Source organism: Ursus maritimus, unplaced genomic scaffold (genome assembly GCF_017311325.1).
Source record: "Ursus maritimus isolate PB19 unplaced genomic scaffold, ASM1731132v1 scaffold_26, whole genome shotgun sequence".
NCBI lineage: Eukaryota > Metazoa > Chordata > Mammalia > Carnivora > Ursidae > Ursus > Ursus maritimus.
In genome coordinates, this window is record NW_024425119.1 from 36910578 (window position 1) to 36922879 (window position 12302).

At 35.3% G+C, this 12302-nt stretch overlaps 1 protein-coding gene across 5 annotated transcripts in view; it reads right to left on the reverse strand.

Moving 5' to 3' along the window:
• Positions 1–471: 471 nt before the first annotated feature.
• Positions 472–12302, reverse strand: part of SCAF11 (SR-related CTD associated factor 11) — a 66212-nt gene continuing 54381 nt past the window's right edge. For 4 of the 5 annotated variants that reach the window (XM_040642363.1, XM_040642362.1, XM_040642365.1 and 1 more), the window contains 9 exons: positions 11012–11070; positions 10754–10863; positions 9683–9784; positions 7701–7807; positions 4308–7022; positions 3208–3551; positions 1982–2200; positions 1502–1621; positions 472–1246 (listed from right to left, as the gene is read on the reverse strand). In XM_040642363.1, coding sequence (XP_040498297.1) covers positions 1100–1246; positions 1502–1621; positions 1982–2200; positions 3208–3551; positions 4308–7022; positions 7701–7807; positions 9683–9784; positions 10754–10863; positions 11012–11070 — 3923 coding nt within the window. In that variant the 3' untranslated portion in view covers positions 472–1099. The remainder of the gene's footprint in view (positions 1247–1501; positions 1622–1981; positions 2201–3207; positions 3552–4307; positions 7023–7700; positions 7808–9682; positions 9785–10753; positions 10864–11011; positions 11071–12302) is intronic. The other variant, XM_040642366.1, reaches the window with a different exon arrangement.

A 12302-nucleotide genomic window follows, 5' to 3' on the forward strand; every position in this document is an offset into this window, starting at 1 on the left:
TAGTCCCTGAAAGCCTAATAACCAAGACTCCATTATTTAATTCTTCTCTCTTTCCAAAACACAGGTTTTAATGTCTAGAATTTTGCAACATGGTTAATGGCTACCATATGGTCACCTAATTAACACTTTATTCACTGTAAAACATTTGGAGACTTCTCAAGTGTGAAAAGAATTTCATTAGTGATTAGACAGATGAGCAACTGAAAGCCACTGACGTGAGTTTCATAATTCTACCTTCGTCCCAAGGAAGGGGAGGGTCACTACTCAACAGCAACTCTCCAGTTGGCACAAGTAATTTATCATTTCTCAGACAGGTAGAAGATACCATGAAAGAACCTAATTTTTACAAAGTCAACAAACACTTTTTCCCAACTGATCTTCTAAACTCAACAGTTTTAGACTTCCAAAGTTGTAAATCCAGCAAATCAAACTGCTTCATCTCAATTGGGGGAAAAAAAGGCACAAAAGAAAAACAAGCAGCATAGCCTTTATTTGGTGATACAATAACAGTGTTCCAAAGTTTTGAACACTGAATTTTACTCATGTGATAATCTGTTTTCTATCTAGGCAATTTATTCTGATATGTGCTTTAAAAATACACATTAGGAACCCTGCAATTGGTATATTCTGTTATTAGAAATATTTTTCATGGTAATACATTATTTAACTTTCTATAATTAGAGGGAAAAATCATAAAGATCATACTTTATTTTTAGCCTGACAGAATAAATGTATTATATATATCTTTTCCAAAACCAGTGCACTTAGAGGACTCTAATTTATGCACCCATTGTTCAAATCAAAAAGCTGTACATCTTCCAGTATCCACACTATAACACAGTCCTAGTAAAAATGCACACTCCTTTAACCCCTTTACTTTCCCTTGAATTTGCTTTTATTTTCGGGAGGAGGAAAGGATAAAGAAGTTGCAGTGCAGAACTATATTTATTTAGAACAAAACTTTATATTCTACATTAAAAAAAATAATTTTATCAAAACCAAATTTCAATCACAGTTATGTATGATTTTCAGTTAAAGGTACATGTTGAAATTGCACTTTGCAGATATCTTGATAGTGTCCTTTATAGTGCTCCCCATTTCAACCTATGTTTTTTTCGGTAGACACAGGTTCTTCCAGAGTTTTCTTTTGGCTTCCCTTCCGTGAATATTTGTATTTGTCTACATAGGCTTTAACCAGATTTGCCACTTTAGTAGAATTTACTTCTCCACTCTTACTATGACAAACCTATGAAAAAAGGAGGGGGAATATTTTTCTCATACTTAAAAGGATTTCAGCAAAATGGAAAGCTTTTTGAAAAACAACCCCCAAAAGATAATCAGACATTTTTATATTTCATATCTCATATGAACTTATTTGAAAGGTGAAAAAGCAGACAAGAATTAGAAGTTAGTGCTTATTGATTAGACTTAAGCATTCCTTTATTAAAATAGAGATGATTCAAAACAATACATACATAACTCTGCTAAAGCTAGAACTTACTTTATCTACTGCTTTCCGTACAATCTCTTTATATTCTTCCTTGGTGATATCTTTATTTTGGTAAAATGGCTTAATGGCCAATTTTACCTCCTGTGCTGCTTTTTCTTGGATTTGTAATTTCTGGTAAGAGGAAAAAGTGTAATTATTATTTGCCCAATCATATACTTTCAAAAAATTTCTTCAAAAATATGAAATTGAAAACACCACACTTTTACATTATTGCAAGAATTCTTCAAATATTAGTGTCATAAATATGAAAGTTATTTATTAACACACATACCAAACATTTCTAAAAATAATCATGAAATACTACCAGTAACTCACTGGACATCAACATATGTAGAGAGAATCCTTCAAATAGCATTGGGATTTAAGACTATCAACAGTAAATTCCCTTTACCAATTATACAAAACAAAACTGTTATTCTTTCATCTTTATCATATACAGAATATGTAGGTTGCTCTCAACCTTGAACTTGCCTTGTCTGTCTTCGAGCTATCTGCGCTGGCTTCCACCGTAACACTTACTTTGCTTTCTGTCAATTTTACAGCAGCATTAGAGGATTTGCTGTGACTTGATGACGAAGTATTACCAGAACTTGGTCCCTGAACTGTTCCCAAATTTCCTGGGGCTGCTGTTGGAGCAGGCAAGACTGGTGTACTCATGTTGTTACTTACATGAGAAGCACTAGGAATACCCTGTTTTGAAGAATTATCATCAGTTAAATGAATTACTTATATTCAATGAAATCTTTCAGTCATTTATTAGAAATAAAAAATTCAAAGTGAGTCAACCTCAGTACTTAAGGAAAATTCATATTTCAGGTCTTGTATATCTAAAGGACTCTGAAGAAAAATGAGTAACATTCTTAAACAGAGACTATGTAAATATGTTCAGCGACTTTTAAATTACACTTGCGAATTGTCATGTTCTGACAACAACAGTAAAAACAAGGAAAAGAATAGCATTTAAAGAATAGGATCTTTCCTGAAACACTCTTTATGAAAATTAACTAAAGTACGTGCCCCCCTTTAAAGATGGGAGAAAACGAAACAGTGAAGTCAAACTGGCTTCCAGAGAGCTGACAGGAAAAAAAGAGATAGTGGAGGTTCCAAATTCTGGAATCCTATTCCCCTTATCTTCCAATATACACTGCTGTTAGGATTCTAAAATCTGTGAAACGTAGGCACAGAACTCTAAGGAACACAATGTTTACAAACTATTATTCAGATTTTCTACATGTCTCAGAGTCACTTCTTTCTTTTTAGCGTGGTAGACTCCGTGAAAATGAAACACAGATGGTAATGGATAATGAATAGCTTTATCTGGCATTTGTCCCAACAAGACAATATAAGCTTCATCACAAGTTCCCACTCCCTTAAAAGTCCAATAAATTAGAGAATTATTTTAAAGCACCCACCAATTGATTCTAATTTGGCTCATAATTTGATCTTAACATGAAAAAGCAAATCTGTTTGGACATCAACAACAGTATATATTTGATAATTTACATTCAATTCATGTTCTTATTTGAGGGGTGGGAGGTTTGAAGGACAGTGAAGGAAACCTATGAAGGTTTACCATAAACCTAATCAAATAAATAAATGTTTTTGGATGTCAGGAAGCCCTTTCTTGCACATCTGTCCCTAACAGTTAAATGCTTATAATGGCTATGTTGATTAAACTTTAGATGCTAAAAACATACCTGCAATTGCTTTCCATCTGGCTGTGAAGCAATGTAGCTGACTTGTTGGGATGGTGGGGGAGGGGGTGGTGGCGGTGGGAGTCCCTGAGATACACCGGTGGGAGCAGCTACCTGCATGAGAGGCACGCCTGTGTGCAGATGCAAGGGTAGCTGAGGATGAATGTTAAATGGATTGCGCTGGATGTTCATCAGAGGAGCATGAACACCCACTGGATATGGGAAGATATTCATAGGCTGTTGTGCACTCATCTGTGGCTGCATTACATTCATTTGTGGTTGCATCATATTTATAGGTAGCTGAGAACCATCTCCATGTTGGTTTGTTTGGTCTTTTAGGTTAGAATCTATCAAAAGAAAAAAGGCTCGTGAAAAAAAATCATACTGCAAACTTCTTTAGCCAGAGAAGCAAAGAACCACTGGTTATAGTAAGATTAAATAGCAATGAACAGACTCAGAACACCGAAGCGAATCTCCAATCATTTAGTTTAATCCTGTCATTTCTAAATAATGTGGGCTGATTTTCTAACTAAAAAAAAACACTCAAAATTATTTTTAAGAATAAGTTCACATAACAACATCTGTCAACATTAGCAAAAAGTCAGCACCTCAAGAAATCTGCTAAGGAAATAATCCTATAAAATTTAATTAGATTACTAAATTAGAAGGTTAACCATTTTTTTAAATCTTTAACAGCTTTTTTCTTGCAATGTTCTTAACAAGAAAAGCCAAGGAAAGATAAATCGTTATTAGAAGAGTAACTTATTTATATGAGAACAATGATCAAAAAAATCCAGTGTGCACGTCTGAGATAAATGAAATACAAGTTACATCCTGCACAAGAACATACCAAATTCTTCTACTGTAGCAAACTGTACTTACAGTACTTAAAGTCTTTAGCAAGGTGTTGGGGGGTGAAAAAGGCAGTAAACCCTAACGTGTAGATCTATCTATATAATGCAAAGTGATGTTAAACAGGGATTCACTTTAACACCATAAAACTATAAACACAGATCATTACAATTCATATAAATGTTAAATTTATAATCTTTCAAAAAAAAAAAACCAAAAAACAGTGTTACTAAATAAACAGAATATGTTACCTTGTTCAGTTGTTTCCTCTTCTTGTCTCATCCATCCAGACTGTGGACCTGAAGAATTCCTCCCTCGTCGTGAATAATAGTTTTGTACATCTGCTGGAAGAGTCTTTCTCACAGCCCAACTAGATGCGGATGTCCACCCAGATCTATCTGCTGGCGTATCAAATGAAAACTCCTGCTCGTTTTTCCGCTTATAGGGCTGCTGTTCCACAAATTTGAAAGACTCATTCCCTGAACTATTTGAGTTCCCTGAGAGGGGTTTTCGGTTTTGCCACCGATTTTCACTTTGATCTGTGTAGGCAAAACCACCTCTGTAAGTGCCTCTGCCACGGTTACCTCTTCCACGGTGAGACATCCAACCTGAACCAAAGTTTTTATTCCAAGAATTCCCTGAATTTTCATTTCTGTTTTCTTCCCAGTGAGAATCTTTTAATTTTTCTGGATTCCTGGTCCTTGGATCAGGCCCAGAATTTATTTTTTCTGTTACCCAAGTGGGACAGTCATTTCTGTGTCTGTCAGCAGAATTTGGATCATCAGCATCTGGACTGTCATTTTTTTCTTTTCTTGTATTTTCAGTCTGTTTCTCCGGATCATTCTTCCTGTACCGATCATTTCCTCGTGGACATCTCCAACCATCATTTGCCCATCTTTCCTTCCACCGAGGAGAATAAGTGTCCCTCTCATTTCTACCAAATGATGAGCTCTTAATTTTTGCTCTAGATCTTGATGGTGACCTAGAACGAGATCTGGATCTAGACCATCTTCTGGTTCTCCTTTCTCGATCTCTCTCTCTCCTTGGCCCATCTCTATCACTTTCTCTTTCTCTGCTCCGGGACCTAGATTTTTCCCTTGGGGAGGAATCTTTCACTCTTGACTGAGATCTTCTGTTTTCTCTAGAAGTGTCTCTTTTGGGGGAGAGTGATACAGATCTTTTGCCTTCCCTTGCACTATCTCTTTTTGGAGATCGAGACTGAGATTGTCTCCTTTCTCTTGCAGTATCCTGTTTTGGGGACTGAGAACGAGATTTTCTACGTCCTCTTGCAGATTCCTTCTTGGGAGATGGTGATCGAGACTTCCTGCTTTCTTTTCCAGTTTCTCTTTTGGGAGATGGAGACTGAGACCGCTTCTTTTCTCGTGCAGTATCTTTGCTGGGAGACCAAGTTGTAGATGGGGAGTGAAATCTAGATCTTCGGGTACGAGGCTTTTTGGCTTTCTCTATCACATCTACTGGGCTTTCAGATGGTTGAGATACAGTTTCAGCTTTTCCATTTGCAGGATCAGAAGATGGCATATTATTCTGAGAACTGTACGCCACAGAATTTTCATTCAACTGTTTAGTATCAGCATTTACAGGAGGTTCAACTTCAGATTCATTCTGGTCACTGCAAAATGAATCACATTCCATAGGTATCGTTTCATTATTGTCCTCACTAAAATGCTTCTGAATTTGTTCAGTATGTGTGTTAGGCAATTCCGTAGATCTGGGATGTTCAACAGGAGATTCAGTCTTTTCTCCTAAACATTTGTCTAATTTGGTGTCAAGATTATTTTTTAATAAATTATTTTCAGAATCTTGAATACTACTGAAATTTTCATTCTCTGAAGTATCACATGCTGCAATTATTTCTACATCTTCAGTTTCAACATGCCCAAGCAATTGAACCCCTGAGCTCTCCATAGATTTTTTGTCCACTGTTTGCGTAATTTTACCCTCAGAAGATTCTAATTTGGGGCTGTCTACAAGCTGTTCTGTTTTTACTGTTGAATCTTTATGATCACTCGTTTCTACTACAGGACTCTCTATAACTTTTTCTTCATTAACCACTGACTCTGCATTCTCTGGTAACTCACCTAAGCTTGGTACAGGTTCGTCTACTTCAACTTCAGATCCTGAGCATGCAAGAAAATCATTTGAACAATGATCTGTACATGTATCCGCCTTTACCTCTGATTCTGAAGGTCCAGATGTTTGGTCTTGATTTTCTAATGGATCACCTCCTTTTACAGAAATATTTTTAGGAGTCTCACTATCTAAACATAAAACATTAGCCTCTATACTTATATTCTCAACTTTCTGAATGTCCTCTTCCTCTCCAACTAGCACAAGAGGATCTTGACTGTGAGACTCAGAATATGAAGGTTCCACTGCTTCCTCCGTATCATGGTTCTCATTATGTTCCTCACTTTCTTCTACCTGCTGCTCGCTGCAACTCCTCAAGTCATTGGCAGACTCACTTTCTACATTTGCCGGCACAGTACAACTGTTACTACTTTCTACGTCTGATTGGTGCTCTTTCTCTAACACAGGTGGTGTGTCAGATTCTGCTGTTTCTTCATCTACTGAATCACTGGAAGATGATTTTTCAGGGGGAGGTATAGAGGAGCTCCGAAGTTTCTTTTTCAATAAAGGTGGTTTTCTTCCTCTTCTTACAGACTTCCGTTTTGGAGGCTGTCTTGTTTGCTTTTCTGACGCAGCTGAAGAGGAAATACTTACAGATGGATTGTTGTTATCTGGGGCATCACACCCGGAATTATTTGATACTGGGGATCTCTGAGACTGACTGACTGCTTCAGCTCTCGTGTTACGTGTCGATCTCCTTGTAGGAGTTGTTGCTGCAGGTTTTCGTCTTGTTCCTCTGGCGTTTGATGTACCAGAAGTTTGCTTCTTCTCTTCTCCTTCTTGAGTATGTGCTAATGCATATCCCTTGCAAGAGGTACCTAATAATATATGTATTTTAAAAAGTAAAAAGTAAGTATATGTTTCAATAAAAGAGAATCATTTGGCTTCAGGTTATGTTACCATAAAATAAATGTCTATAACAGAGTGAAACAAAATATACTTATGAATCAAGTTATGAATAAATCAATAGCTACTAATATCTAAGTAAGAGCAGGTATTTATCAGGTTCTTTTAATGCTACTGAAATGAATTATCACAAGATTTGAATTCTTGTGGGCAATCTATAGGGGGGGAAAACCAGGAGAAAATATGTTTGGTTTGATAACTACCACTGCCTTATGAATAGGTATTACCTAGGCAAAAAACAAGAGAAAACAAGTTATCCACAAATATATAACGACTGAAACTATTTGTTCATAATTAATAGGAGATTAACTTCTTAAGACCTACATTTTGGATACTGAAGCCCTAAACAGAAGGGAGACTTCTAACCAGTTCCTCGAAGATGTGAAGATGTAATTTCTTAAGATAAAAAAAATTTTCTACTTGGAACAATTTAAAAGTCAAGTCACTGCCCAAATATTTACAGAACTATCTAGGACTTACTATCTCTACCTTATTTTATAGCTTTTCTAAGTCATTAAACACTCACTTTCTGGATACTGAAAGAAACCAATAATTTTTTAAAAACTAGAAAAACATTACACCAACTTTACCAAAATTTTCTAAAGATATGGTACTTGTTGGAAAAATAGTTCTTGGCAACACAGAAGAGATGAGAGGAAGCACTTGTGTTTCAATATTCCAGGGTACAAAACCAATTCTGAAAATTCAAAACAAAATAAAGACGTTTTTGTTTAAATGGTTTAAAAAATTACACCAACAATTTAAAATTATTAATTTCCCAAATCAGGTTAGCAACTTTAAAATACAGTATACTTAAATTAGTTTTGCCAAAATAACTAAAAATGTAAACTCAAGGTTACTAATTGTTCAAAGATGGCTATCAGCTGGCTGCAAAGAAAAAACCCTTAAAAGCATATTTTTCTGATAAATTAATGGCAAAAGGAGATGAAGGGCAACTTCATATATAATATGTGTTTCTCGTTTAAATAATTTAATGTAACATTTTGTCAAGAATTCTTTTAGCTTCCGTTTTCCTCCATTCTTTAAAAAAAAAAAGCAACTTGGATAACAAAATGTGTATAGATAAATAAAATGCACGGATTTTAAGTATACAGTTTGATGACTTCTGACTGATGTATAAATCTCTGTAACCACCACGACCCCCAACCAGAGTGCCTTCATGTCCCTTGCCCCTACCCCTCTCCTTTTCTGGGCAACCAAAGAGAAAATTTAGCCAAGTTAATCAAATCAAGGTTTTAAAGAAATCAGCAAGGTAAAAGAGAAATCAGTCCATGAATAAATAACTTAACAAAACTTGGAAACAGAACTGTACCACCTGAATTTGAAGCATATCATACATACATGGTTATATTTTTTGCTACATTTGTTTTATAGCATGTATCAAAAGCAAAAACATCAAAATAAATACATTTTTTAAAAAGGAAAAAAAAGAACTGATCTGTTGTTCTATTATATTGTAAAGTTCCTCAACCTAAGAACGATGGCTCTTCAAAGCTCCCAGTGTCCCTATTACATTTCTGCATCCAAACCCAATCCACTCTCAACTTTTTTCTGATGCATATTTGTTCAGTTCAGATACCCTAATTTAAAAAAACAAAACTTTATCAAATATAAGGTGAGATTCTGGAGTAGGAGGAGAAAAGCTTCAAAAACAATGTGCAACTTACACATACACAAAAATGTGTAACTCTAAGATTTCTTATCATATATATCCAGACTAATTTCACCTCTACTTTATATTCCACTGTCATTCCTAGAGGGAAGGCCCTATGCAGAACTATATACAGCGTTATATAAGATAAAGTTATAACATTACAGGAATGACAGTGGCAAGGACCTCAATCTTTATGTAGGAACTTGATTTAAGTATAATATATCTAGCAATGTAACAGTAGCTTCAGGACTTAAACTAAGAAAGAAAGGACTACATTATAGAAAATCATGAATGTCGGGGCAGAGTATAAAGACTTGGTCAAATAAACACTGAGAAGAATCTTTTGGAGAGGGGAAATATCATGACCAAAATAGTGTGTCAGCTAACAGCACACAGGTAAGATTTGAAAGGAGGATGACAGATCTGAATATTACTAATAATGAATCTTATCATTTTGGTGCTCTCCCTTTTATTTTTATTTTTTTATTTAAATTCAATTATCCAACGTATAGTACCATCATTAGTTTTTGACATAACGTTCAACGATTCATTAGCTGCATTAAACACCCAGTGCTCATCACGTCACATGCCCTCCTTAATACCCATCACCCTGTTACCCCATCTCCCTTTCCGCAACCCTCAGTTTGTTTCCGGGATGCAAGAGTCTCCCTTTTAAATGACTCATATATCTACATTTATTAAACAGATAAATAAAGGTACTTTTCAAGGAGTTCTTTAAACAGCAATCCTCTTTAGGCAGTTGAAACACCAAGTTTAATTTGCACAAAACTTTCTCAAAAGCACAACTATTGATTAAGATACCTCTGTTACTTAAGTATTAATGACATCTTCTGCTCATGTTAGCATGTAAACACTGGTAAAAAAAAATTTTTTTACCTTCCAATTCCAGGTGATGTATGAGGAAACCATGACAATTCCAATTCCTGTCTCTTCTGCCTAATCAATGCACTCATTTCATTGATCTCTATAAATTCTGTACTAAAAGATAAATTTTAGACCTTCATCAGAATTCCAAGTATTTAAGTTCAGCATAACACCTGGGTTATATCATGACAGCAGAAATTTTTGTACCTAGCATTATAAACCACATTTAAAAGAATAAGAACCTTTTTCTAAACACTTTCAATTATGAACTCATTACTAATGTAAAATTACAAATTAAAATTCTATTTATCTGATCCATAAAAATAATGCTTGAATTTATCTTAAAGTGACAGAATTTTTAAAAAGTCAATTCAGAATAATACCCTTATTATGGAGAGAAAAAAGCAACACTATTTTCTATCCCGTGAACCAAAGCTGCAGCAAGCAGTCCCAGCAGAAACTGTATCTGCAACAGTTTCCTACCTGAAACTAAGTTATAAAAACAAAAGGAAAAAATAAAGGAAGGTATAGTTACTATAACCAAAAATGGGTATAGTTCAACTTCTCAAAAGGCTACTCAGATGTAATTGTTGTCTTTGGTACCCTGAGCCAAGCTCTAAAATCACACACAATCTTAACCTGTCTTGTTCATTCAACTAAAGCCAGGTGATTTTAAAACCCCAACTTAATCTTCAAATTACACAAATATTTACTTTGTATCTACATGCCAGTCACTACAGATTCAAAGACGGCTGGGTCTACTCTAAAAGGATTCTGCTTGATTACAATTTAACAAGTAGCCTACTTCTCCATCATATAAAAAGCCTGTATAGAGCAATTTATTATCAATGAAAACAAAATCCACCCGATCACAGGCAATCACTGCATACTAGAGAGGGTCACAAAATATCAGGTTTTCTCTTTGCTAGAACTAGTCTACTTTCCAAAAGAAACAAACAAACAAAAAAAACAACAAAGTAGGCTTTCATGTTTGAGCCAGAACTTAAATTTTTACCAAAAGTTAATTATAATAATGAAACATCAAGTACAACAAACACATAAATTAAAGTAGAAAATACTAACCAGTAAGTTCTACAGGTAAAGGAAGATTCTCCAGTATGACTACTAGAAGAAAACATACTGGAGAAAAAATTTCTGAAGCACTGACTGGTACACTGATTTGACCTTCGAAGCTAGAAAAGTAAAAAAAAAGTTAGTGAAACAGCAAACAAAACAAACCTCCAGAATAACTGTTATATTTAAATATTTTGATATATCTGAGTTACAGTTATGTACTAACCAACCATACAGTGTTATTAAAAGATTTTTATTTGAACAAACCTTATTTATCTTTATTGTTGCATTTTTCTTTCCTTCCATTTCACTGTGTGTAGAGTTTCCTGTACAAAGACACAAAAAGACTCAGTTATCTTGTCTTAATTTTTATTTTTTTTTTAAGATTTTTTATTTATTTTAGAGAAAATGAACATGCATGTGAGCAGGGGGAGGGCAGAGTGAAAGGGAGACAATCTCAAGAGGACTCCAGGCCCAGCACAGGGCCCTACACAGGGCTCGATCTCACGCCCCTGAGATGATGACCTGAGCCAAAACCAAGAGTCGGATGCTTACCAACTGAGCCACCCAGATGCCCCTTAATTTTTATTTTAAAACTAGTCCCCCCTACCCCGCTCTCTCACTCAAAAAACAAACAAAAAGCAATAAAACCAAAACAAAAGCAAAACAAAAAAACAAAAAGGGGCACCTGGGTGGCTCAATCAGTTAAGCATCTGACTCCCGATTCCAGCTCAGGTAATGATCTAATAAGGGTGGTGAGATCGAACCCCATGTTGGGTTCTGTGCTGGGCGTGGAACCTGCTTCAGATTCTCTCTCCCTCTGCCCCTCCCCTCACCCCACTCACTCTCTAAATAAATAAATAAATAAATATATAGTAAAAAATAAAAAAACACAAGATTGTAAACCAGTACTAATACTGGCATATATGGCATACTGATAAAAGTTTGGAAGTTAAAATATGTAGAAAAGTTGCACTTAAAATAAAGGTACTTGCATTTGTATAATTTTTCCAAATGCTAATTTTATCTTGTTAAGCTGCAGATACAAAGAAAATTTAAAAAGCCACAACACAGAAAATTGGTGTGAAACATGTATAAGTGCTGTGCTCAGAGCATGAGTATTAAAATTCTAGTCAACATTTTCTGGCAGCCTATGCAAACTTAAACTACCTTGTTACAAAAAATATATACAAGATGTGAAATTATTAATATCAGTAATGCACTGAATATGTCCTTTCCTGCTATAACTTACACAGTTAACTGTTAATTCACCTCAACTGGAGCTGACCAGAGGAACTGGGGCCATCAGTCCTTGTCAACCACAAATTATCATTTAGCTCCTGGCACCAATGTCAAGTACCCTCATTCCCCCTCAAACTTTAAAAGTAGGAAGAGCGGAAGTGTTGGTTAAAATAGTTTTCTGTTATGGCAATGTTTTTGGCTGCACTGCTTCTGATTTGGTTTTTTTGGTCTTACATGTCGTATCAGGAAGTTTATTTCTATGGATACATACTTCCAGGTTAAGGAAGATAAAGGATAGTTTCTGCTAACCACAAAA